The 25000-nt window shown below is 44.1% G+C and overlaps 1 protein-coding gene across 1 annotated transcript in view; it reads left to right on the top strand.

Moving 5' to 3' along the window:
* The window catches only part of mtus2a (microtubule associated tumor suppressor candidate 2a), a 229176-nt gene that overhangs the window by 170799 nt on the left and 33377 nt on the right, over positions 1-25000 (top strand). The window contains exons 5-6 of the mRNA XM_064971312.1: positions 17640-17810; positions 21804-21902. Of these exons, the coding sequence (XP_064827384.1) occupies positions 17640-17810; positions 21804-21902 (270 nt within the window). The remainder of the gene's footprint in view (positions 1-17639; positions 17811-21803; positions 21903-25000) is intronic.

The following is a 25000-nucleotide window of genomic DNA, read 5'->3' as shown; positions in this document are numbered from 1 at the left end:
GGCTACTGATTTCTCCCAGAATTACCCATGACGGCTGTGTGTCAAGGACATGCTCTGTGTGTGTGTGTGTTTCCATGGCTTAACAGCTGGCTCCCAACATGAAGAGAGTTAGGTAACAGCTTCTCAACACCTCTTCTTAAAATAGAATCTACCCCGCGTTGAATCAGGTGCACTACTTCTTGGCTGGGGAGGGTTTTGCCTGGGGGGGGCTTTACATGACTCATCGCGCTCTAGCGACTCCTTGTGGCGGACCGGGCGCCTGCAGGCTGATATCCATTGTCAGTTGAACAGTGTTTCCTCCTACACATTGGTGGGACTGGCTTTTCAAGGTTAAGCGGGGCAGGTATTAAGAAGCTTGGTTTGGCGGGTCAGGGGAGAGAGAGAGAGAGGTGGTAGAGAGAGAGAGAGAGAGAGGTGGTAGAGAGAGAGAAAGAGAGAGATAGAGAGAGAGAGAGAAAGAGAGACAGATAGAGAGAGAGAGATTTTTGTTTTGAATGTTCTTAATTGGAAAATGCAAAAATAAAATATATATATATATATATTACATATATATATATATTACATTACTGTCTCCCCTTAACTCTGTTAAACTGTCTCTGTCTCCCCTTAACTCTGTTAAACTGTCTCTGTCTCTGTCTCCCCTTAACTCTGTTAAACTGTCTCTGTCTCTGTCTCCCCTTAACTCTGTTAGACTGTCTCTGTCTCTGTCTCCCCTTAACTCTGTTAAACTGTCTCTGTCTCCCCTTAACTCTGTTAAACTGTCTCTGTCTCCCCTTAACCCTGTTAAACTGTCTCTGTCTCTGTCTCCCCTTAACTCTGTTAGACTGTCTCTGTCTCCCCTTAACTCTGTTAAACTGTCTCTGTCTCTGTCTCCCTTTACTCTGTTAAACTGTCTCTGTCTCTGTCTCACCTTAACTCTGTTAGACTGTCTCTGTCTCTGTCTCCCCTTAACTCTGTTAGACTGTCTTTGTCTCTGTCTCCCTTAACTCTGTTAAACTGTCTCTGTCTCTGTCTCTGTCTCCCCTTAACTCTGTTAAACTGTCTCTGTCTCTGTCTCCCCTTAACTCTATAAACTGTCTCTGTCTCCCCTTAACTCTGTTAAACTGTCTCTGTCTCTGTCTCCCCTTAACTCTGTTAAACTGTCTCTGTCTCTGTCTCCCCTTAACTCTGTTAGACTGTCTCTGTCTCTGTCTCCCCTTAACTCTGTTAAACTGTCTCTGTCTCCCCTTTACTCTGTTAAACTGTCTCTGTCTCTGTCTCCCCTTAACCCTGTTAAACTGTCTCTGTCTCTGTCTCCCCTTAACTCTGTTAGACTGTCTCTGTCTCCCCTTAACTCTGTTAAACTGTGTCTGTCTCTGTCTCCCCTTTACTCTGTTAAACTGTCTCTGTCTCTGTCTCACCTTAACTCTGTTAGACTGTCTCTGTCTCTGTCTCCCCTTAACTCTGTTAGACTGTCTTTGTCTCTGTCTCCCCTTAACTCTGTTAAACTGTCTCTGTCTCTGTCTCTGTCTCCCCTTAACTCTGTTAAACTGTCTCTGTCTCTGTCTCCCCTTAACTCTATAAACTGTCTCTGTCTCCCCTTAACTCTGTTAAACTGTCTCTGTCTCTGTCTCCCCTTAACTCTGTTAAACTGTCTCTGTCTCTGTCTCCCCTTAACTCTGTTATACTGTCTCTGTCTCTGTCTCCCCTTAAGTCTGTTAAACTGTCTCTGTCTCCCCTTAACTCTGTTAAACTGTCTCTGTCTCTGTGTCCCCTTAACTCTGTTAAACTGTCAATGTCTCTGTCTCCCCTTAACCCTGTTAAACTGTCTCTGTCTCTGTCTCCCCTTAACTCTGTTAAACTGTCTCTGTCTCTGTCTCCCCTTAACCCTGTTAAACTGTCTCTGTCTCTGTCTCCGCTTAACTCTGTTAGACTGTCTCTCTCTCTGTCTCCCCTTAACTCTGTTAAACTGTCACTGTCTCTGTCTCCCCTTAACCCTGTTAAACTGTCTCTGTCTCTGTCTCCCCTTAACTCTGTTAAACTGTCTCTGTCTCTCTCCCCTTAACACTGTTAAACTGTCTCTGTCTCTGTCTCCCCTTAACTCTGTTAGACTGTCTCTGTCTCCCCTTAACTCTGATAAACTGTCTCTGTCTCTGTCTCCCCTTAACTCTGTTAAACTGTCTCTGTCTCTGTCTCCCCTTAACTCTGTTAGACTGTCTCTGTCTCCCCTTAACTCTGTTAAACTGTCTCTGTCTCCCCTTAACTCTGTTAAACTGTCTCTGTCTCTGTCTCCCTTAACCCTGTTAAACTGTCTCTGTCTCTGTCTCCCCTTAACTCTGTTAAACTGTCTCTGTCTCCCCTTAACTCTGTTAAACTGTCTCTGTCTCTGTCTCCCCTTAACTCTGTTAAACTGTCTCTGTCTCCCCTTAACTCTGTTAAACTGTCTCTGTCTCTGTCTCCCCTTAACCCTGTTAAACTGTCTCTGTCTCTGTCTCCCCTTAACTCTGTTAAACTGTCTCTGTCTCTGTCTCCCCTTAACCCTGTTAAACTGTCTCTGTCTCTGTCTCCGCTTAACTCTGTTAGACTGTCTCTCTCTCTTTCTCCCCTTAACTCTTTTAAACTGTCACTGTCTCTGTCTCCCCTTAACCCTGTTAAACTGTCTCTGTCTCTGTCTCCCCTTAACTCTGTTAAACTGTCTCTGTCTCTCTCCCCTTAACTCTGTTAAACTGTCTCTGTCTCCCCTTAACTCTGATAAACTGTCTCTGTCTCTGTCTCCCCTTAACTCTGTTAAACTGTCTCTGTCTCCCCTTAACTCTGTTAAACTGTCTCTGTCTCTGTCTCCCCTTAACCCTGTTAAACTGTCTCTGTCTCCCCTTAACCCTGTTAAACTGTCTCTGTCTCTGCCTCCCCTTAACTCTGTTAAACTGTCTCTGTCTCCCCTTAACTCTGTTAAACTGTCTCTGTCTCTGTCTCCCCTTAACCCTGTTAAACTGTCTCTGTCTCTGTCTCTGTCTCCCCTTAACGCTGTTAAACTGTCTCTGTCTCTGTCTCCCCTTAACTCTGTTAAACTGTCTCTGTCTCCCCTTAACCCTGTTAAACTGTCTCTGTCTCTGTCTCCCCTTTACTCTGTTAAACTGTCTCTGTCTCTGTCTCACCTTAACTCTGTTAGACTGTCTCTGTCTCTGTCTCCCCTTAACTCTGTTAGACTGTCTTTGTCTCTGTCTCCCCTTAACTCTGTTAAACTGTCTCTGTCTCTGTCTCCCCTTAACTCTGTTAAACTGTCTCTGTCTCTGTCTCCCTTAACTCTATAAACTGTCTCTGTCTCCCCTTAACTCTGTTAAACTGTCTCTGTCTCTGTCTCCCCTTAACTCTGTTAAACTGTCTCTGTCTCTGTCTCCCTTAACTCTGTTAGACTGTCTCTGTCTCTGTCTCCCCTTAACTCTGTTAAACTGTCTCTGTCTCCCCTTTACTCTGTTAAACTGTCTCTGTCTCTGTCTCCCCTTAACCCTGTTAAACTGTCTCTGTCTCTGTCTCCCCTTAACTCTATAAACTGTCTCTGTCTCCCTTAACTCTGTTAAACTGTCTCTGTCTCTGTCTCCCCTTAACTCTGTTAAACTGTCTCTGTCTCTGTCTCTCCTTAACTCTGTTAGACTGTCTCTGTCTCTGTCTCCCTTAACTCTGTTAAACTGTCTCTGTCTCCCCTTTACTCTGTTAAACTGTCTCTGTCTCTGTCTCCCCTTAACCCTGTTAAACTGTCTCTGTCTCTGTCTCCCCTTAACTCTGTTAGACTGTCTCTGTCTCCCCTTAACTCTGTTAAACTGTGTCTGTCTCTGTCTCCCCTTTACTCTGTTAAACTGTCTCTGTCTCTGTCTCACCTTAACTCTGTTAGACTGTCTTTGTCTCTGTCTCCCCTTAACTCTGTTAAACTGTCTCTGTCTCTGTCTCTGTCTCCCCTTAACTCTGTTAAACTGTCTCTGTCTCTGTCTCCCCTTAACTCTATAAACTGTCTCTGTCTCCCCTTAACTCTGTTAAACTGTCTCTGTCTCTGTCTCCCCTTAACTCTGTTAAACTGTCTCTGTCTCTGTCTCCCCTTAACTCTGTTATACTGTCTCTGTCTCTGTCTCCCCTTAAGTCTGTTAAACAGTCTCTGTCTCCCCTTAACTCTGTTAAACTGTCTCTGTCTCTGTGTCCCCTTAACTCTGTTAAACTGTCACTGTCTCTGTCTCCCCTTAACCCTGTTAAACTGTCTCTGTCTCTGTCTCCCCTTAACTCTGTTAAACTGTCTCTGTCTCTGTCTCCCCTTAACCCTGTTAAACTGTCTCTGTCTCTGTCTCCGCTTAACTCTGTTAGACTGTCTCTCTCTCTGTCTCCCCTTAACTCTGTTAAACTGTCACTGTCTCTGTCTCCCCTTAACCCTGTTAAACTGTCTCTGTCTCTGTCTCCCCTTAACTCTGTTAAACTGTCTCTGTCTCTCTCCCCTTAACACTGTTAAACTGTCTCTGTCTCTGTCTCCCCTTAACTCTGTTAGACTGTCTCTGTCTCCCCTTAACTCTGATAAACTGTCTCTGTCTCTGTCTCCCCTTAACTCTGTTAAACTGTCTCTGTCTCTGTCTCCCCTTAACTCTGTTAAACTGTCTCTGTCTCTGTCTCCCCTTAACTCTGTTAAACTGTCTCTGTCTCCCCTTAACTCTGTTAAACTGTCTCTGTCTCTGTCTCCCCTTAACCCTGTTAAACTGTCTCTGTCTCTGTCTCCCCTTAACTCTGTTAAACTGTCTCTGTCTCCCCTTAACTCTGTTAAACTGTCTCTGTCTCTGTCTCCCCTTAACTCTGTTAAACTGTCTCTGTCTCCCCTTAACTCTGTTAAACTGTCTCTGTCTCTGTCTCCCCTTAACCCTGTTAAACTGTCTCTGTCTCTGTCTCCCCTTAACTCTGTTAAACTGTCTCTGTCTCTGTCTCCCCTTAACCCTGTTAAACTGTCTCTGTCTCTGTCTCCGCTTAACTCTGTTAGACTGTCTCTCTCTCTTTCTCCCCTTAACTCTTTTAAACTGTCACTGTCTCTGTCTCCCCTTAACCCTGTTAAACTGTCTCTGTCTCTGTCTCCCCTTAACTCTGTTAAACTGTCTCTGTCTCTCTCCCCTTAACTCTGATAAACTGTCTCTGTCTCTGTCTCCCCTTAACTCTGTTAAACTGTCTCTGTCTCCCCTTAACTCTGTTAAACTGTCTCTGTCTCTGTCTCCCCTTAACCCTGTTAAACTGTCTCTGTCTCCCCTTAACCCTGTTAAACTGTCTCTGTCTCTGCTTCCCTTAACTCTGTTAAACTGTCTCTGTCTCCCCTTAACTCTGTTAAACTGTCTCTGTCTCTGTCTCCCCTTAACCCTGTTAAACTGTCTCTGTCTCTGTCTCTGTCTCCCCTTAACGCTGTTAAACTGTCTCTGTCTCTGTCTCCCCTTAACTCTGTTAAACTGTCTCTGTCTCCCCTTAACCCTGTTAAACTGTCTCTGTCTCCCCTTAACTCTGTTAAACTGTCTCTGTCTCCCCTTAACTCTGTTAAACTGTCTCTGTCTCTGTCTCCCCTTAACTCTGTTAAACTGTCTCTGTCTCTGTCTCCCCTTAACCCTGTTAAACTGTCTCTGTCTCTGTCTCCCCTTAACGCTGTTAAACTGTCTCTGTTAAACTGTCTCTGTCTCCCCTTAACTCTGTTAAACTGTCTCTGTCTCCCCTTAACTCTGTTAAACTGTCTCTGTCTCTGTCTCCTCTTAACTCTGTTAAACTGTCTCTGTCTCTGTCTCCCCTTAATTCTGTTAAACTGTCTCTGTCTCTGTCTCCCCTTAACTCTGTTATTCTGTCTCTGTCTCCCCTTAACTCTGTTAAACTGTCTCTGTCTCTGTCTCCCCTTAACCCTGTTAAACTGTTTCTGTCTCTGTCTCCCCTTAACTTTGTTAGACTGTCTCTGTTTCTGTCTCCCCTTAACTCTGTTAAACTGTCTCTGTCTCTGTCTCCCCTAAACTCTGTTAAACTGTCTCTGTCTCTCTCTCCCCTGAACTCCGTTAGACTGTCTCTGTCTCCCCTTAACTCTGTTAAACTGTCTCTGTCTCTGTCTCCCCTTAACTCTGTTAAACTGTCTCTGTCTCCCCTTAACTCTATTAAACTGTCTCGGTCTCTCCTTAACTCTGTTAGACTGTCTCTGTCTCTGTCTCCCCTGAACTCCGTTAGACTGTCTCTGTCTCCACTTAACTCTGTTAAACTGTCTCTGTATCTGTCTCCCCTTAACTCTGTTAGACTGTCTCTGTCTCTGTCTCCCCTTAACTCTGTTAAACTGTCTCTGTCTTTGTCTCCCCTTAACTCTGTTAAACTGTCTCTGTCTCTCTCTCCCCTGAACTCCGTTAGACTGTCTCTGTCTCCCCTTAACTCTGTTAAACTGTCTCTGTCTCTGTCTCCCCTTAACTCTGTTAAACTGTCTCTGTCTCTGTCTCCCCTTAACTCTGTTAAACTGTCTCTGTCTCTGTCTCCCCTTAACTCTGTTAAACTGTCTCTGTCTCCCCTTAACTCTATTAAACTGTCTCTGTCTCTCCTTAACTCTGTTAGACTGTCTCTGTCTCTGTCTCCCCTTAACTCTGTTAAACTGTCTCTGTCTCCCCTTAACTTTGTTCAACTGTCTCTGTCTCTGTCTCCCCTTAACTCTGTTAAACTGTCTCTGTCTCTGTCTCCCCTTAACTCTGTTAAACTGTCTCTGTCTTTGTCTCCACTTAACTCTGTTAAACTGTCTCTGTCTCTGTCTCCCCTTAACTCTGTTAAACTGTCTCTGTCTCCCCTTAACTCTGTTAAACTGTCTCTGTCTCTGTCTCCCCTTAACTCTGTTAAAATGTCTCTATCTCTGTCTCCCCTTAACTTTGTTCAACTGTCTCTGTCTCCCCTTAACTCTGTTAAACTGTCTCTGTCTCCCCTTAACTCTGTTAAACTGTCTCTGTCTCTGTCTCCCCTTAACCCTGTTAAACTGTCTCTGTCTCTGTCTCCCCTTAACTCTGTTAGACTGTCTCTGTCTCCCCTTAACTCTGTTAAACTGTGTCTGTCTCTGTCTCCCCTTTACTCTGTTAAACTGTCTCTGTCTCTGTCTCACCTTAACTCTGTTAGACTGTCTCTGTCTCTGTCTCCCCTTAACTCTGTTAGACTGTCTTTGTCTCTGTCTCCCCTTTACTCTGTTAAACTGTCTCTGTCTCTGTCTCTGTCTCCCCTTAACTCTGTTAAACTGTCTCTGTCTCTGTCTCCCCTTAACTCTATAAACTGTCTCTGTCTCCCCTTAACTCTGTTAAACTGTCTCTGTCTCTGTCTCCCCTTAACTCTGTTAAACTGTCTCTGTCTCTGTCTCCCCTTAACTCTGTTAAACTGTCTCTGTCTCTGTCTCCCCTTAACTCTGTTATACTGTCTCTGTCTCTGTCTCCCCTTAAGTCTGTTAAACTGTCTCTGTCTCCCCTTAACTCTGTTAAACTGTCTCTGTCTCTGTCTCCTCTTAACTCTGTTAGACTGTCTCTGTCTTTGTCTCCACTTAACTCTGTTAAACTGTCTCTGTCTCTGTCTCCCCTTAACTCTGTTAAACTGTCTCTGTCTCTGTCTCCCCTTAACTCTGTTAAACTGTCTCTGTCTCTGTCTCCCCTTAACTCTGTTATACTGTCTCTGTCTCTGTCTCCCCTTAACTCTGTTAAACTGTCTCTGTCTCCCCTTAACTCTGTTAAACTGTCTCTGTCTCTGTCTCCTCTTAACTCTGTTAGACTGTCTCTGTCTTTGTCTCCACTTAACTCTGTTAAACTGTCTCTGTCTCTGTCTCCCTTAACTCTGTTAAACTGTCTCTGTCTCTGTCTCCCCTTAACTCTGTTAAACTGTCTCTGTCTCTGTCTCCCCTTAACTCTGTTAAAATGTCTCTATCTCTGTCTCCCCTTAACTTTGTTCAACTGTCTCTGTCTCCCCTTAACTCTGTTAAACTGTCTCTGTCTCCCCTTAACTCTGTTAAACTGTCTCTGTCTCTGTCTCCTCTTAACTCTGTTAGACTGTCTCTGTCTTTGTCTCCACTTAACTCTGTTAAACTGTCTCTGTCTCTGTCTCCCCTTAACTCTGTTAAACTGTCTCTGTCTATGTCTCCCCTTAACTCTGTTAAACTGTCTCTGTCTCTGTCTCCCCTTAACTCTGTTAAAATGTCTCTGTCTCTGTCTCCCCTTAACTTTGTTCAACTGTCTCTGTCTCCCCTTAACTCTGTTAAACTGTCTCTGTCTCCCCTTAACTCTGTTAAACTGTCTCTGTCTCTGTCTCCTCTTAACTCTGTTAGACTGTCTCTGTCTCTGTCTCCTCTTAACTCTGTTATACTGTCTCTGTCTCTGTCTCCCCTTAACTCTGTTAAACTGTCTCTGTCTCTGTCTCCCCTTAACCCTGTTAAACTGTCTCTGTCTCTGTCTCCCCTTAACGCTGTTAAACTGTCTCTGTTAAACTGTCTCTGTCTCCCCTTAACTCTGTTAAACTGTCTCTGTCTCCCCTTAACTCTGTTAAACTGTCTCTGTCTCTGTCTCCTCTTAACTCTGTTAAACTGTCTCTGTCTCTGTCTCCCCTTAACTCTGTTAAACTGTCTCTGTCTCTGTCTCCCCTTAACTCTGTTATTCTGTCTCTGTCTCCCCTTAACTCTGTTAAACTGTCTCTGTCTCTGTCTCCCCTTAACCCTGTTAAACTGTTTCTGTCTCTGTCTCCCCTTAACTCTGTTAGACTGTCTCTGTCTCCCCTTAACTCTGTTAAACTGTCTCTGTCTCTGTCTCCCCTTAACTCTGTTAAACTGTCTCTGTCTCCCCTTAACTCTATTAAACTGTCTCTGTCTCTCCTTAACTCTGTTAGACTGTCTCTGTCTCTGTCTCCCCTGAACTCCGTTAGACTGTCTCTGTCTCCCCTTAACTCTGTTAAACTGTCTCTGTATCTGTCTCCCCTTAACTCTGTTAGACTGTCTCTGTCTCTGTCTCCCCTTAACTCTGTTAAACTGTCTCTGTCTTTGTCTCCCCTTAACTCTGTTAAACTGTCTCTGTCTCTCTCTCCCCTGAACTCCGTTAGACTGTCTCTGTCTCCCCTTAACTCTGTTAAACTGTCTCTGTCTCTGTCTCCCCTTAACTCTGTTAAACTGTCTCTGTCTCTGTCTCCCTTACCTCTGTTAAACTGTCTCTGTCTCTGTCTCCCCTTAACTCTGTTAAACTGTCTCTGTCTCCCCTTAACTCTGTTAAACTGTCTCTGTCTCTCCTTAACTCTGTTAGACTGTCTCTGTCTCTGTCTCCCCTTAACTCTGTTAAACCGTCTCTGTCTCCCCTTAACTCTGTTAAACTGTCTCTGTCTTTGTCTCCCCTTAACTCTGTTAAACTGTCTCTGTCTCTGTTTCCCCTTAACTTTGTTCAACTGTCTCTGTCTCTGTCTCCCCTTAACTCTGTTAAACTGTCTCTGTCTCTGTCTCCCCTTAACTCTGTTGAACTGTCTCTGTCTTTGTCTCCACTTAACTCTGTTAAACTGTCTCTGTCTCTGTCTCCCCTTAACTCTGTTAAACTGTCTCTGTCTCTGTCTCCCCTTAACTCTGTTAAACTGTCTCTGTCTCTGTCTCCCCTTAACTCTGTTAAAATGTCTCTATCTCTGTCTCCCCTTAACTTTGTTCAACTGTCTCTGTCTCCCCTTAACTCTGTTAAACTGTCTCTGTCTCCCCTTAACTCTGTTAAACTGTCTCTGTCTCTGTCTCCTCTTAACTCTGTTAGACTGTCTCTGTCTCTGTCTCCTCTTAACTCTGTTAGACTGTCTCTGTCTTTGTCTCCACTTAACTCTGTTAAACTGTCTGTGTCTCTGTCTCCCCTTAACTCTGTTAAACTGTCTCTGTCTCTGTCTCCCCTTAACTCTGTTAAACTGTCTCTGTCTCTGTCTCCCCTTAACTCTGTTAAAATGTCTCTGTCTCTGTCTCCCCTTAACTTTGTTCAACTGTCTCTGTCTCCCCTTAACTCTGTTAAACTGTCTCTGTCTCCCCTTAACTCTGTTAAACTGTCTCTGTCTCTGTCTCCTCTTAACTCTGTTAGACTGTCTCTGTCTCTGTCTCCTCTTAACTCTGTTAGACTGTCTCTGTCTCTGTCTCCCCTTAACTCTGTTAAACTGTCTCTGTCTCTCTCTCCCCTGAACTCCGTTAGACTGTCTCTGTCTCCCCTTAACTCTGTTAAACTGTCTCTGTCTCTGTCTCCCCTTAACTCTGTTAAACTGTCTCTGTCTCCCTTAACTCTTTTAAACTGTCTCTGTCTCCCCTTAACTCTGTTAAACTGTCTCTGTCTCTGTCTCCCCTTAACTCTGTTAAACTGTCTCTGTCTCCCCATAACTCTATTAAACTGTCTCTGTCTCTCCTTAACTCTGTTAAACTGTCTCTGTCTCTGTCTCCCCTGAACTCCGTTAGACTGTCTCTGTCTCCCCTTAACTCTGTTAAACTGTCTCTGTCTCTGTCTCCCCTTAACTCTGTTAAACTGTCTCTGTCTCTGTCTCCCCTTAACTCTGTTATACTGTCTCTGTCTCTGTCTCCCCTTAACTCTGTTAAACTGTCTCTGTCTCCCCTTAACTCTGTTAAACTGTCTCTGTCTCTGTCTCCTCTTAACTCTGTTAGACTGTCTCTGTCTTTGTCTCCACTTAACTCTGTTAAACTGTCTCTGTCTCTGTCTCCCACTTAACTCTGTTAAACTGTCTCTGTCTCTGTCTCCCCTTAACTCTGTTAAACTGTCTCTGTCTCTGTCTCCCCTTAACTCTGTTAAAATGTCTCTATCTCTGTCTCCCCTTAACTTTGTTCAACTGTCTCTGTCTCCCCTTAACTCTGTTAAACTGTCTCTGTCTCCCCTTAACTCTGTTAAACTGTCTCTGTCTCTGTCTCCTCTTAACTCTGCTAGACTGTCTCTGTCTCTGTCTCCTCTTAACTCTGTTAGACTGTCTCTGTCTTTGTCTCCACTTAACTCTGTTAAACTGTCTCTGTCTCTGTCTCCCCTTAACTCTGTTAAACTGTCTCTGTCTCTGTCTCCCCTTAACTCTGTTAAACTGTCTCTGTCTCTGTCTCCCCTTAACTCTGTTAAAATGTCTCTGTCTCTGTCTCCCCTTAACTTTGTTCAACTGTCTCTGTCTCCCCTTAACTCTGTTAAACTGTCTCTGTCTCCCCTTAACTCTGTTAAACTGTCTCTGTCTCTGTCTCCTCTTAACTCTGTTAGACTGTCTCTGTCTCTGTCTCCCCTTAACTCTGTTAAACTGTCTCTGTCTCTGTCTCCCCTTAACTCTGTTAAAATGTCTCTATCTCTGTCTCCCCTTAACTTTGTTCAACTGTCTCTGTCTCCCCTTAACTCTGTTAAACTGTCTCTGTCTCCCCTTAACTCTGTTAAACTGTCTCTGTCTCTGTCTCCTCTTAACTCTGTTAGACTGTCTCTGTCTCTGTCTCCTCTTAACTCTGTTAGACTGTCTCTGTCTTTCTCTCCACTTAACTCTGTTAAACTGTCTCTGTCTCTGTCTCCCCTTAACTCTGTTAAACTGTCTCTGTCTCTGTCTCCCCTTAACTCTGTTAAACTGTCTCTGTCTCTGTCTCCCCTTAACTCTGTTAAAATGTCTCTGTCTCTGTCTCCCCTTAACTTTGTTCAACTGTCTCTGTCTCCCCTTAACTCTGTTAAACTGTCTCTGTCTCCCCTTAACTCTGTTAAACTGTCTCTGTCTCTGTCTCCTCTTAACTCTGTTAGACTGTCTCTGTCTCTGTCTCCTCTTAACTCTGTTATACTGTCTCTGTCTCTGTCTCCCCTTAACTCTGTTAAACTGTCTCTGTCTCTGTCTCCCCTTAACTCTGTTAAACTGTCTCTGTCTCTGTCTCCCCTTAACTTTGTTCAACTGTCTCTGTCTCCCCTTAACTCTGTTAAACTGTCTCTGTCTCCCCTTAACTCTGTTAAACTGTCTCTGTCTCTGTCTCCTCTTAACTCTGTTAGACTGTCTCTGTCTCTGTCTCCTCTTAACTCTGTTAGACTGTCTCTGTCTCTGTCTCCCCTTAACTCTGTTAAACTGTCTCTGTCTCTCTCTCCCCTGAACTCCGTTAGACTGTCTCTGTCTCCCCTTAACTCTGTTAAACTGTCTCTGTCTCTGTCTCCCCTTAACTCTGTTAAACTGTCTCTGTCTCCCCTTAACTCTTTTAAACTGTCTCTGTCTCCCCTTAACTCTGTTAAACTGTCTCTGTCTCTGTCTCCCCTTAACTCTGTTAAACTGTCTCTGTCTCCCCATAACTCTATTAAACTGTCTCTGTCTCTCCTTAACTCTGTTAGACTGTCTCTGTCTCTGTCTCCCCTGAACTCCGTTAGACTGTCTCTGTCTCCCCTTAACTCTGTTAAACTGTCTCTGTCTCTGTCTCCCCTTAACTCTGTTAAACTGTCTCTGTCTCTGTCTCCCCTTAACTCTGTTATACTGTCTCTGTCTCTGTCTCCCCTTAACTCTGTTAAACTGTCTCTGTCTCCCCTTAACTCTGTTAAACTGTCTCTGTCTCTGTCTCCTCTTAACTCTGTTAGACTGTCTCTGTCTTTGTCTCCACTTAACTCTGTTAAACTGTCTCTGTCTCTGTCTCCCCTTAACTCTGTTAAACTGTCTCTGTCTCTGTCTCCCCTTAACTCTGTTAAACTGTCTCTGTCTCTGTCTCCCCTTAACTCTGTTAAAATGTCTCTATCTCTGTCTCCCCTTAACTTTGTTCAACTGTCTCTGTCTCCCTTAACTCTGTTAAACTGTCTCTGTCTCCCTTAACTCTGTTAAACTGTCTCTGTCTCTGTCTCCTCTTAACTCTGCTAGACTGTCTCTGTCTCTGTCTCCTCTTAACTCTGTTAGACTGTCTCTGTCTTTGTCTCCACTTAACTCTGTTAAACTGTCTCTGTCTCTGTCTCCCCTTAACTCTGTTAAACTGTCTCTGTCTCTGTCTCCCCTTAACTCTGTTAAACTGTCTCTGTCTCTGTCTCCCCTTAACTCTGTTAAAATGTCTCTGTCTCTGTCTCCCCTTAACTTTGTTCAACTGTCTCTGTCTCCCCTTAACTCTGTTAAACTGTCTCTGTCTCCCCTTAACTCTGTTAAACTGTCTCTGTCTCTGTCTCCTCTTAACTCTGTTAGACTGTCTCTGTCTCTGTCTCCCCTTAACTCTGTTAAACTGTCTCTGTCTCTGTCTCCCCTTAACTCTGTTAAAATGTCTCTATCTCTGTCTCCCCTTAACTTTGTTCAACTGTCTCTGTCTCCCCTTAACTCTGTTAAACTGTCTCTGTCTCCCCTTAACTCTGTTAAACTGTCTCTGTCTCTGTCTCCTCTTAACTCTGTTAGACTGTCTCTGTCTCTGTCTCCTCTTAACTCTGTTAGACTGTCTCTGTCTTTCTCTCCACTTAACTCTGTTAAACTGTCTCTGTCTCTGTCTCCCCTTAACTCTGTTAAACTGTCTCTGTCTCTGTCTCCCCTTAACTCTGTTAAACTGTCTCTGTCTCTGTCTCCCCTTAACTCTGTTAAAATGTCTCTGTCTCTGTCTCCCCTTAACTTTGTTCAACTGTCTCTGTCTCCCCTTAACTCTGTTAAACTGTCTCTGTCTCCCCTTAACTCTGTTAAACTGTCTCTGTCTCTGTCTCCTCTTAACTCTGTTAGACTGTCTCTGTCTCTGTCTCCTCTTAACTCTGTTATACTGTCTCTGTCTCTGTCTCCCCTTAACTCTGTTAAACTGTCTCTGTCTCTGTCTCCCCTTAACCCTGTTAAACTGTCTATGTCTCTGTCTCCCCTTAACGCTGTTAAACTGTCTCTGTTAAACTGTCTCTGTCTCCCCTTAACTCTGTTAAACTGTCTCTGTCTCCCCTTAACTCTGTTAAACTGTCTCTGTCTCTGTCTCCTCTTAACTCTGTTAAACTGTCTCTGTCTCTGTCTCCCCTTAACTCTGTTAAACTGTGTCTGTCTCTGTCTCCCCTTAACTCTGTTATTCTGTCTCTGTCTCCCCTTAACTCTGTTAAACTGTCTCTGTCTCTGTCTCCCCTTAACCCTGTTAAACTGTTTCTGTCTCTGTCTCCCCTTAACTTTGTTAGACTGTCTCTGTCTCTGTCTCCCCTTAACTCTGTTAAACTGTCTCTGTCTCTGTCTCCCCTTAACTCTGTTAAACTGTCTCTGTCTCCCCTTAACTCTATTAAACTGTCTCTGTCTCTCCTTAACTCTGTTAGACTGTCTCTGTCTCTGTCTCCCCTGAACTCCGTTAGACTGTCTCTGTCTCCCCTTAACTCTGTTAAACTGTCTCTGTATCTGTCTCCCCTTAACTCTGTTAGACTGTCTCTGTCTCTGTCTCCCCTTAACTCTGTTAAACTGTCTCTGTCTTTGTCTCCCCTTAACTCTGTTAAACTGTCTCTGTCTCTCTCTCCCCTGAACTCCGTTAGACTGTCTCTGTCTCCCCTTAACTCTGTTAAACTGTCTCTGTCTCTGTCTCCCCTTACCTCTGTTAAACTGTCTCTGTCTCTGTCTCCCCTTAACTCTGTTAAACTGTCTCTGTCTCCCCTTAACTCTGTTAAACTGTCTCTGTCTCTCCTTAACTCTGTTAGACTGTCTCTGTCTCTGTCTCCCCTTAACTCTGTTAAACCGTCTCTGTCTCCCCTTAACTCTGTTAAACTGTCTCTGTCTTTGTCTCCCCTTAACTCTGTTAAACTGTCTCTGTCTCTGTTTCCCCTTAACTTTGTTCAACTGTCTCTGTCTCTGTCTCCCCTTAACTCTGTTAAACTGTCTCTGTCTCTGTCTCCCCTTAACTCTGTTAAACTGTCTCTGTCTCTGTCTCCCCTTAACTCTGTTAAAATGTCTCTATCTCTGTCTCCCCTTAACTTTGTTCAACTGTCTCTGTCTCCCCTTAACTCTGTTAAACTGTCTCTGTCTCCCCTTAACTCTGTTAAACTGTCTCTGTCTCTGTCTCCTCTTAACTCTGTTAGACTGTCTCTGTCTCTGTCTCCTCTTAACTCTGTTAGACTGTCTCTGTCTTTGTCTCCACTTAACTCTGTTAAACTGTCTCTGTCTCTGTCTCCCCTTAACTCTGTTAAACTGTCTCTGTCTCTGTCTCCCCTTAACTCTGTTAAACTGTCTCTGTCTCTGTCTCCCCTTAACTCTGTTAAAATGTCTCTGTCTCTGTCTCCCCTTAACTTTGTTCAACTGTCTCTGTCTCCCCTTAACTCTGTTAAACTGTCTCTGTCTCTCTCTCCCCTGAACTCCGTTAGACTGTCTCTGTCTCCCCTTAACTCTGTTAAACTGTCTCTGTCTCTGTCTCCCCTTAACTCTGTTAAACTGTCTCTGTCTCCCCTTAACTCTTTTAAACTGTCTCTGTCTCCCCTTAACTCTGTTAAACTGTCTCTGTCTCTGTCTCCCCTTAACTCTGTTAAACTGTCTCTGTCTCCCCATAACTCTATTAAACTGTCTCTGTCTCTCCTTAACTCTGTTAGACTGTCTCTGTCTCTGTCTCCCCTGAACTCCGTTAGACTGTCTCTGTCTCCCCTTAACTCTGTTAAACTGTCTCTGTATCTGTCTCCCCTTAACTCTGTTAGACTGTCTCTGTCTCTGTCTCCCCTTAACTCTGTTAAACTGTCTCTGTCTTTGTCTCCCCTTAACTCTGTTAAACTGTCTCTGTCTCTCTCTCCCCTGAACTCCGTTAGACTGTCTCTGTCTCCCCTTAACTCTGTTAAACTGTCTCTGTCTCTGTCTCCCCTTAACTCTGTTAAACTGTCTCTGTCTCTGTCTCCCCTTAACTCTGTTAAACTGTCTCTGTCTCTGTCTCCCCTTAACTCTGTTAAACTGTCTCTGTCTCCCCTTAACTCTGTTAAACTGTCTCTGTCTCTCCTTAACTCTGTTAGACTGTCTCTGTCTCTGTCTCCCCTTAACTCTGTTAAACTGTCTCTGTCTCCCCTTAACTCTGTTAAACTGTCTCTGTCTTTGTCTCCCCTTAACTCTGTTAAACTGTCTCTGTCTCTGTTTCCCCTTAACTTTGTTCAACTGTCTCTGTCTCTGTCTCCCCTTAACTCTGTTAAACTGTCTCTGTCTCTGTCTCCCCTTAACTCTGTTAAACTGTCTCTGTCTTTGTCTCCACTTAACTCTGTTAAACTGTCTCTGTCTCTGTCTCCCCTTAACTCTGTTAAACTGTCTCTGTCTCTGTCTCCCCTTAACTCTGTTAAACTGTCTCTGTCTCTGTCTCCCCTTAACTCTGTTAAAATGTCTCTATCTCTGTCTCCCCTTAACTTTGTTCAACTGTCTCTGTCTCCCCTTAACTCTGTTAAACTGTCTCTGTCTCCCCTTAACTCTGTTAAACTGTCTCTGTCTCTGTCTCCTCTTAACTCTGTTAGACTGTCTCTGTCTTTGTCTCCACTTAACTCTGTTAAACTGTCTCTGTCTCTGTCTCCCTTAACTCTGTTAAACTGTCTCTGTCTCTGTCTCCCCTTAACTCTGTTAAACTGTCTCTGTCTCTGTCTCCCCTTAACTCTGTTAAAATGTCTCTGTCTCTGTCTCCCCTTAACTTTGTTCAACTGTCTCTGTCTCCCCTTAACTCTGTTAAACTGTCTCTGTCTCCCCTTAACTCTGTTAAACTGTCTCTGTCTCTGTCTCCTCTTAACTCTGTTAGACTGTCTCTGTCTCTGTCTCCTCTTAACTCTGTTAAACTGTCTCTGTCTCTGTCTCCCCTTAACTCTGTTAAACTGTCTCTGTCTCTCTCTCCCCTGAACTCCGTTAGACTGTCTCTGTCTCCCCTTAACTCTGTTAAACTGTCTCTGTCTCTGTCTCCCCTTAACTCTGTTAAACTGTCTCTGTCTCCCCTTAACTCTGTTAAACTGTCTCTGTCTCCCCTTAACTCTGTTAAACTGTCTCTGTCTCTGTCTCCCCTTAACTCTGTTAAACTGTCTCTGTCTCTGTCTCCCCTTAACTCTGTTAAACTGTCTCTGTCTCTGTCTCCCCTTAACTCCGTTAGACTGTCTCTGTCTCACCTTAACTCTGTTAAACTGTCTCTGTCTCTGTCTCCCCTTAACTCTGTTAAACTGTCTCTGTCTCTGCCTCCCCTTAACTCTGTTAAACTGTCTCTGTCTCCCCTTAACTCTGTTAAACTGTCTCTGTCTCTGTTTCCCCTTAACTCTGTTAAACTGTCTCTGTCTCTGTCTCCCCTTAACTCTGTTAAACTGTCTCTGTCTCCCCTTAACTCTGTTAAACTGTCTCTGTCTCTGTCTCCCCTTAACTCTGTTAAACTGTCTCTGTCTCTGTCTCCCCTTAACTCTGTTAAACTGTCTCTGTCTCCCCTTAACTCTGTTAGACTGTTTCTGTCTCTGTCTCCCCTTAATGCTGGTAAACTTTCTCTGTCTCTGTCTTCCCTTAACTCTGTTAAACTGTCTCTGTCTCCCCTTAACTCTGTTAGACTGTCTCTGTCTCTGTCTCCCCTTAACTCTGTTAAACTGTCTCTGTCTCTGTCTCCCCTTAACTCTGTTAAACTGTCTCTGTCTCTGTCTCCCCTTAACTCTGTTAAACTGTCTCTGTCTCTGTCTCCCCTTAATGCTGGTAAACTGTCGCTGTCTCCCCTTAACTCTGATAAACTGTCTCTGTCTCCCCTTAACTCTGATAAACTGTGTAATTGTGTCCTCTGTTTTCCCCAGGGCCCAGTGTTTGTGTGGACCCTCCCCTCTACAGAGTGACCAACCCACCCTGTACAGACCCCCAGAGAGGAGGGGCACCCCCAAACTATGCCACCCGTAATCTACAGCCCCCATCTACCCCAGCTCTGCCTCGAAGATACCTGCCTGCTCAGCCCAGAGGGTCACCTGTTGGTGAGGCATGCACAGGCTCATATGCACACACAGTACACATTAACTACACAGTACACATTAACTACACAGTACACATTAACTACACACACAGTACACATTAACTACACAGTACACATTAACCACACAGTACACATTAACTACACAGTACACATTAGCTATACAGTACACATTAACTACACAGTACACATTAGCTATACAGTACACATAAACTATACACAGAGTACACATTAACTACACAGTACACATTAACTACACAGTACACATTAACTACACAGGACACATTAACTACACAGTACACATAAACTATACACAGAGTACACATTAACTACACAGTACACATTAACTACACAGTACACATTAGCTATACAGTACACATTAACTACACAGTACACATTAACTACACAGTACACATTAGCTATACAGTACACATTAACTACACAGTACACATAAACTATACACAGAGTACACATTAACTACACAGTACACATTAACTACACAGTACACATAAACTATACAGTACACATTATCCACACATAGTACACATTAACCACACATTAACTACACACAGTACACATTAACCACACATAGTGCACATTAACTACACACAGTACACATTAACCACACATAGTGCACATTAACTACACACAGTACACATTAACCACACATAGTACACATTAACTACACACAGTACACATTAACCACACATAGTACACATTAACTACACACAGTACACATTAACCACACATAGTGCACATTAACTACACACAGTACACATTAACCACACATAGTGCACATTAACTACACACAGTACACATTAACCACACATAGTGCACATTAACTACACACAGTACACATTAACCACACATAGTGCACATTAACTACACACAGTACACATTAACCACACATAGTACACATTAACTACACACAGTACACATTAACTACACACAGTACACATTAACCACACATAGTACACATTAACTACACATAGTGCACATTAACTACACACAGTACACATTAACCACACATAGTGCACATTAACTACACACAGTACACATTAACCACACATAGTACACATTAACCACACATTAACTACACACAGTACACATTAACCACACATTAACTACACACAGTACACATTAACCACACATTAACTACACACAGTACACATTAACCACACATAGTACACATTAACCACACATAGTACACATTAAGGACCTGTGCCATATAGATGACAAAATAGTTGGGAAGATATTTCTGATGTACCGATTCCATGGCATAACTTAACTGACTTTTTTTCCCCCTTTATTTTACCAGGCAAGTCAGTTAAGAACAAATTCTTATTTTCAATGACGGCCTAGGAACAGTGGGTTAACTGCCTGTTCAGTGGCAGAACGACAGATTTGTACCTTGTCAGCTCGGGGATTCGAACTTGCAACCTTTCGGTTACTAGTCCAACGCTCTAACCACTAGGCTACTTGCCTAGAAAAATAAAAGTAAAATTTAAAAAATAATAATAATTAAAAACTCTTCAACATTATCCTCAGCTCTGGCATCTTCCCCAATATTTGGGACCAAGGCCTGATCCCCCAATCCACAAAAAGTGGAGACAAATTTGGCCCCAATAAATTACAGTGGAATATGTATCACCAGCAATCTCATAAACGTCCTCAGCAGTATCATCAACAGCAGACTCCAACATTTCCTCAGTGAAAACAGTGTCCTGAGCAAATGTCCAATTGGATTCTAACCAAAATACAACAGACCACGTACTCACCCTGCACACCTTTATTGACAAACAAAACAAAACAAAAGCAAAGTCTTATGCTTATGTTGATTTCAAAAAGCTTTTGACTCAATTTGTCATGAGAGTCTGCTATACAAATTGATGGAAAGCGGTGTCAGGGGGGAAAGCATATGACATTATAAAATCAATGTACATAAACAACACGTTTGCGGTTAAAATTGGCAACAAAAAAAACATAGATTTCTTTCCTCAGGTCCGTGGGGTGAGACAGGGATGCAGCTTGATCCCCACACTCTTCAACATTTATATTAACGAATTAGTGAGGGCACAAGAACAGTCTGCAGCACCTGGCCTCACCCTACTGGACTCAAATGTCTACTGTTTGCTGATGATCTGGTGCTTCTGTCACCAACCAAAGAGGGCCTACAGCAGCACAGCAGATATTCTGCACAGATTCTGTCAGACCTGGGCCCTGACATTGAATCTCAGTAGGACAAAAAATGATGGTGTTCCAAAAAAGGTCCAGTAGTCAAGACAACAAATACAAATTCCATCCAGACACTGTTGCCCTAGAGCACACAAAGAATTCCACCTGCCTCGGCCTAAACATAAACACCACAGGTAACTTCCACAAGGCTGTGAACGATGTAAGAGACGAGGGAAGAAGGGCCTTCTATGCCATCAGACGGAACATAAAACTCAATATCCAAATTAGGATCTGGAAAAAACACTTCAATCAGTTATTGAACCCATTGTGATGTCTGGGGTCCACTCACCAAGAATTCAGAAAACACCCAATTGAGACTCTGCATGCAGAATTCTGCAAAAAATATACTTTGTGTACAATCCAATCCCCCAAGCAATACAGAGCAGAAATAGGACGATACACACTAGTTATCAACATCCAGAATAGACTGTTCAATTCTGCAACCACCAGGAAGCAACACATTCCACCACAAAGCCCTCTTCTATAGAGAGATGAACATAGAGAAGAGTCTCCTCAGCCAGCTGGTTCTGGGGCTCTGTTCACATGCAGACCCCACAAAGCCCTCACCTACAGAGAGATGAACCTAGAGAAGAGTCTCCTCAGCCAGCTGGTTCTGGTGCTCTGTTCACATGCAGACCCCACAAAACGCAAGGACATATTAAGAAAATCCTTGACTATGTACTGACTCAGTGAGCACAGCCTTGCTATTGAGAACACTGCCCACAAAATGAGGTGGAAACTGAGCTGCACTTCCTAACCTCCTTCCAAATATATGAACACATTAGAAACACATATTTCCCTCAGATCACACAGACCCACAAAGAATTTGAAAACAAATCAAACATTGATAAACTCCCATATCTGTTAGGCGATTTACTGCAGTGTGCCGTCACAGCAGCAAGATTTGAAACCCATTGCCATGAGAACAGGGCAACCAGTGGAACACAAACAACATTGTAAATACAACCTATATTTATCTGTTTATTTCTTTTCCCTTTTTATACTTCAACTACTTGCACGTTGTTACAACACTGAACATAGCCAATAATATAACATTTAAAAAGTCTATATTCTTTTAAAACTTTTGTGAGTGTTAATGTTCACTAACGTTTCCCTTGTTAATTTAACTTTTGTTTATTGTTTATTCCATTTGCTTTGGAGATGTAAACATATGTTTCCCATGCCAATAAAGCCCTTTGAATTAATTTGAGAGGGAGAGATTTAAAAAATAAAAAATAAAAAGAATCCCAGTTCTAATTATCAGAAAAAGGAAAAGCTTAAACTGATTAAATGGAAGATATGGATAGAGAGAAAAGGGGGGACGATGTTGAACATAATTGGTTTATTGCCTAATTAAATGTTATAATTGCTTAATTCATGTGTTTTTGATTGTCTCTGATTGGTTGATTGCTTAATTAAATGTTATAATTGCTTAATTCATGTGTTTTTGATTGTCTCTGATTGGTTGATTGCTTAATTAAATGTTATAATTGCTTAATTCATGTGTTTTTGATTGTCTCTGATTGGTTGATTGCTTAATTAAATGTTATAATTGCTTAATTGATGTGTTTTTGATTGTCTCTGATTGGTTGATTGCTTAATTAAATGTTATAATTGCTTAATTGATGTGTTTTTGATTGTCTCTGATTGGTTGATTGCTTAATTAAATGTTATAATTGTTTAATTGATGTGTTTTTGATTGTCTCTGATTGGTTGATTGCTTAATTCCATGTTTGTGATTTGTTGCTGTGTTTGATGACAGGTGTGAGGAAGGAGTTCCCGAGGAGTTCTGAGATCACAAGGTCCCTTCCTTCCTCTCCTAAGAGGCTGGCTGTGGTGCCTCCTAAACCCCAGTCACCAGGTGAGACATAGGTACACACACGTCAGATAGCGTGGGGAGAGAAGTGAGACTATTCTCCACTGCATGGAGAAAACATGCAGTGGCAGTTTTAGACAATTTAAACTGGGGGAGGGGGGCAAGCTGGGGCCAGTTGTACTGTTAGAGGGGCCAGTTGTACTGTTAGAGGGGCCAGTTGTACTGTTAGAGGGGCCAGTTGTACTGTTAGAGGGGCCAGTTGTACTGTTAGAGGGGCCAGTTGTACTGTTGGAGGGGCCAGTTGTACTGTTAGAGGGGCCAGTTGTACTGTTAGAGGGGCCAGTTGTACTGTTAGAGGGGCCAGTTACATTAGACGTTATTGTTGTCATATCGTTTTTTAAATTTCATTCTCCACATTTAGGGGAGCCACAAGGGTGTCCAAAATTGTTGTCACCGGGGCACTGCCCCCCCCCTCCCCCAGAACCGCCAGTGAAAACATAATGTCAACATGATGGGGGAGGGGGGCCAGGGAGAGGGGCTGGGGGAGGGGCAGGAACAGGGGGAGGAGGGCCAGTGGGAGGGGCTGGAACAGGGGGAGGGGTGTCCTGTAAATGCCCCCCTTTCATTCACTGTCAAAGCCAAGTGTGTGTCCCCCCCAGCTCATTACCGCAGACAGACGATGCCCCCTGTTGTCATGGAGACCAGTCCTTCAGGGGTAACAGATGTTTTTAGAGCTGAATAGATGGTGGATGACGGTGTCGAGGGAAAGGGGGGGGGGGTTGTCCAGCTGAATGTATGCACCTTTTTAGAGCTGATTAGATGGTGGATGACGGTGTCGAGGGAAAGGGGGGAGGTTGAAAAAACCTTGCTCGGGTTGGTAAAGACGCGTTCCTTACAACACCAGGATAGTGGGTTCAATTCAATTCCCAATTCCCTAAATGTAAAACGATAATATATGCGTGCGTGACTGTGAGTCTGTTTGGATAAAAATGTCTGCTAAATAGTATATGTTGTTATATTTGTTTGACTACTAGAGAAGACGACTAGACAGTATTATGGGCTGTGGGTGAAAGATATGAAGCCCAGAATGCCCCTGTGAGACATAGTGTAAAATGTAATTACTATTTATATATATATATATGGGAGACACTGCATCTCAGTGCAAGAGGCGTCACTACAGTCCTGGTTCAAATCCAGACTGAATCATATCCGGCCGTGATTGGGAGTCCCATAGGGCGGAACACAATTGGCCCAGCGTCGTCCGTGTTTGGCCGGGGGTAGGCCGTCCATTGTAAATAAGAATTTGTTCTTAACTTACTTGCCTCGTTAAATAAAGGTTTAAATAAAAATATATATATATAAATTCTGGCACATCCTTAAGACAAATGTTTGTTTCCACTAATATTGATGCTGTTTAGTTGTAGTACTGACTGTTGTAACGACTCAGCCTGTGATAACACACACACACACCTACACACCTACACACACACACACACACACACACACACACACACACACACACACACACACACACAAACACGCACACACACACACACACATCTACACAAACACATACACACAGCTACACATACACACACACAAATCTACACAAACACACACACACAGCTACAGACACACACACACACACACACCTACAGACACACACACACATCTACACAAACACACACACACAGCTACATACACACACACACACACACCTACAGACACACACACACACACGTCTACACGTCTACACACACACACACACACACACACACACACACACACACACACACACACACACACACACACACACACACACACACACACACGCACATGTGTGTGTGTGTGTCAGACCAGTAATGTGTGGTTGACACACACAAGGTTAGATCAACCTTTCTATGTGTGTCATCCAGTTTGAAAGAGTCGATGCCAGGCAGTAGCAGTGATGCCAGGCATTAGCAGTGATGCAGGCAGTAGCAGTGATGCCAGGCAGTAGCAGTGATGTCAGGCAGTAGCAGTGATGTCAGGCAGTAGCAGTGATGTCAGGCAGTAGCAGTGATGCCAGGCGGTAGCAGTGATGCAGGCAGTAGCAGTGATACCAGGCAGTACCAGTGATGCTGGGCAGTAGCAGTGATGCCAGGCAGTAGCAGTGATGCTGGGCAGTAGCAGTGATGCTGGGCAGTAGCAGTGATGCTGGGCAGTACCAGTGATACCAGGCAGTAGCAGTGATGCTGGGCAGTACCAGTGATACCAGGCAGTAGCAGGGATGCCAGGCAGTAGCAGGGATGCCAGGCAGTAGCAGTGATGCCAGGCAGTAGCAGTGATGCCAGGCAGTAGCAGGGATGCCAGTTAGTAGCAGGGATGCCAGTTAGTAGCAGGGATGCTGGGCAGTAGCAGTGATACCAGTTAGTAGCAGGGATGCCAGGCAGTAGCAGTGATACCAGGCAGTAGCAGTGATGCTGGGCAGTAGCAGTGATGTCAGGCAGTAGCAGTGATGCCAGGCAGTAGCAGTGATGTCAGGCAGTAGCAGTGATGCCAGGCAGTAGCAGTGATGCCAGGCAGTAGCAGTGATGCTGGGCAGTAGCAGTGATGCCAGGCAGTACCAGTGATGCTGGGCAGTAGCAGTGATGCTGGGCAGTAGCAGTGATGCCAGGCAGTACCAGTGATGCCAGGCAGTAGCAGGGATGCTGGGCAGTAGCAGTGATACCAGTTAGTAGCAGGGATGCCAGGCAGTAGCAGTGATACCAGGCAGTAGCAGTGATGCTGGGCAGTAGCAGTGATGTCAGGCAGTAGCAGTGATGCCAGGCAGTACCAGTGATGCCAGGCAGTAGCAGGGATGCCAGGCAGTAGCAGGGATGCCAGTTAGTAGCAGGGATGCCAGTTAGTAGCAGGGATGCCAGGCAGTAGCAGGGATGCCAGTTAGTAGCAGGGATGCCAGGCAGTAGCAGTGATGCCAGGCAGTAGCAGTGATGCCAGGCAGTAGCAGGGATGCCAGTTAGTAGCAGGGATGCCAGGCAGTAGCAGGGATGCCAGTTAGTAGCAGGGATGCCAGGCAGTAGCAGTGATGCCAGGCAGTAGCAGTGATGCCAGGCAGTAGCAGTGATGCTGGGCAGTAGCAGGGATGCCAGTTAGTAGCAGGG

The sequence above is a fragment of the Oncorhynchus masou genome, chromosome 8 (assembly GCF_036934945.1).
Source record: "Oncorhynchus masou masou isolate Uvic2021 chromosome 8, UVic_Omas_1.1, whole genome shotgun sequence".
NCBI classification, from domain to species: Eukaryota; Metazoa; Chordata; class Actinopteri; order Salmoniformes; family Salmonidae; genus Oncorhynchus; species Oncorhynchus masou.
The sequence above is the reverse complement of the archived record's forward strand: the minus strand, read 5'-3'. Positions and strand labels throughout refer to the sequence as shown.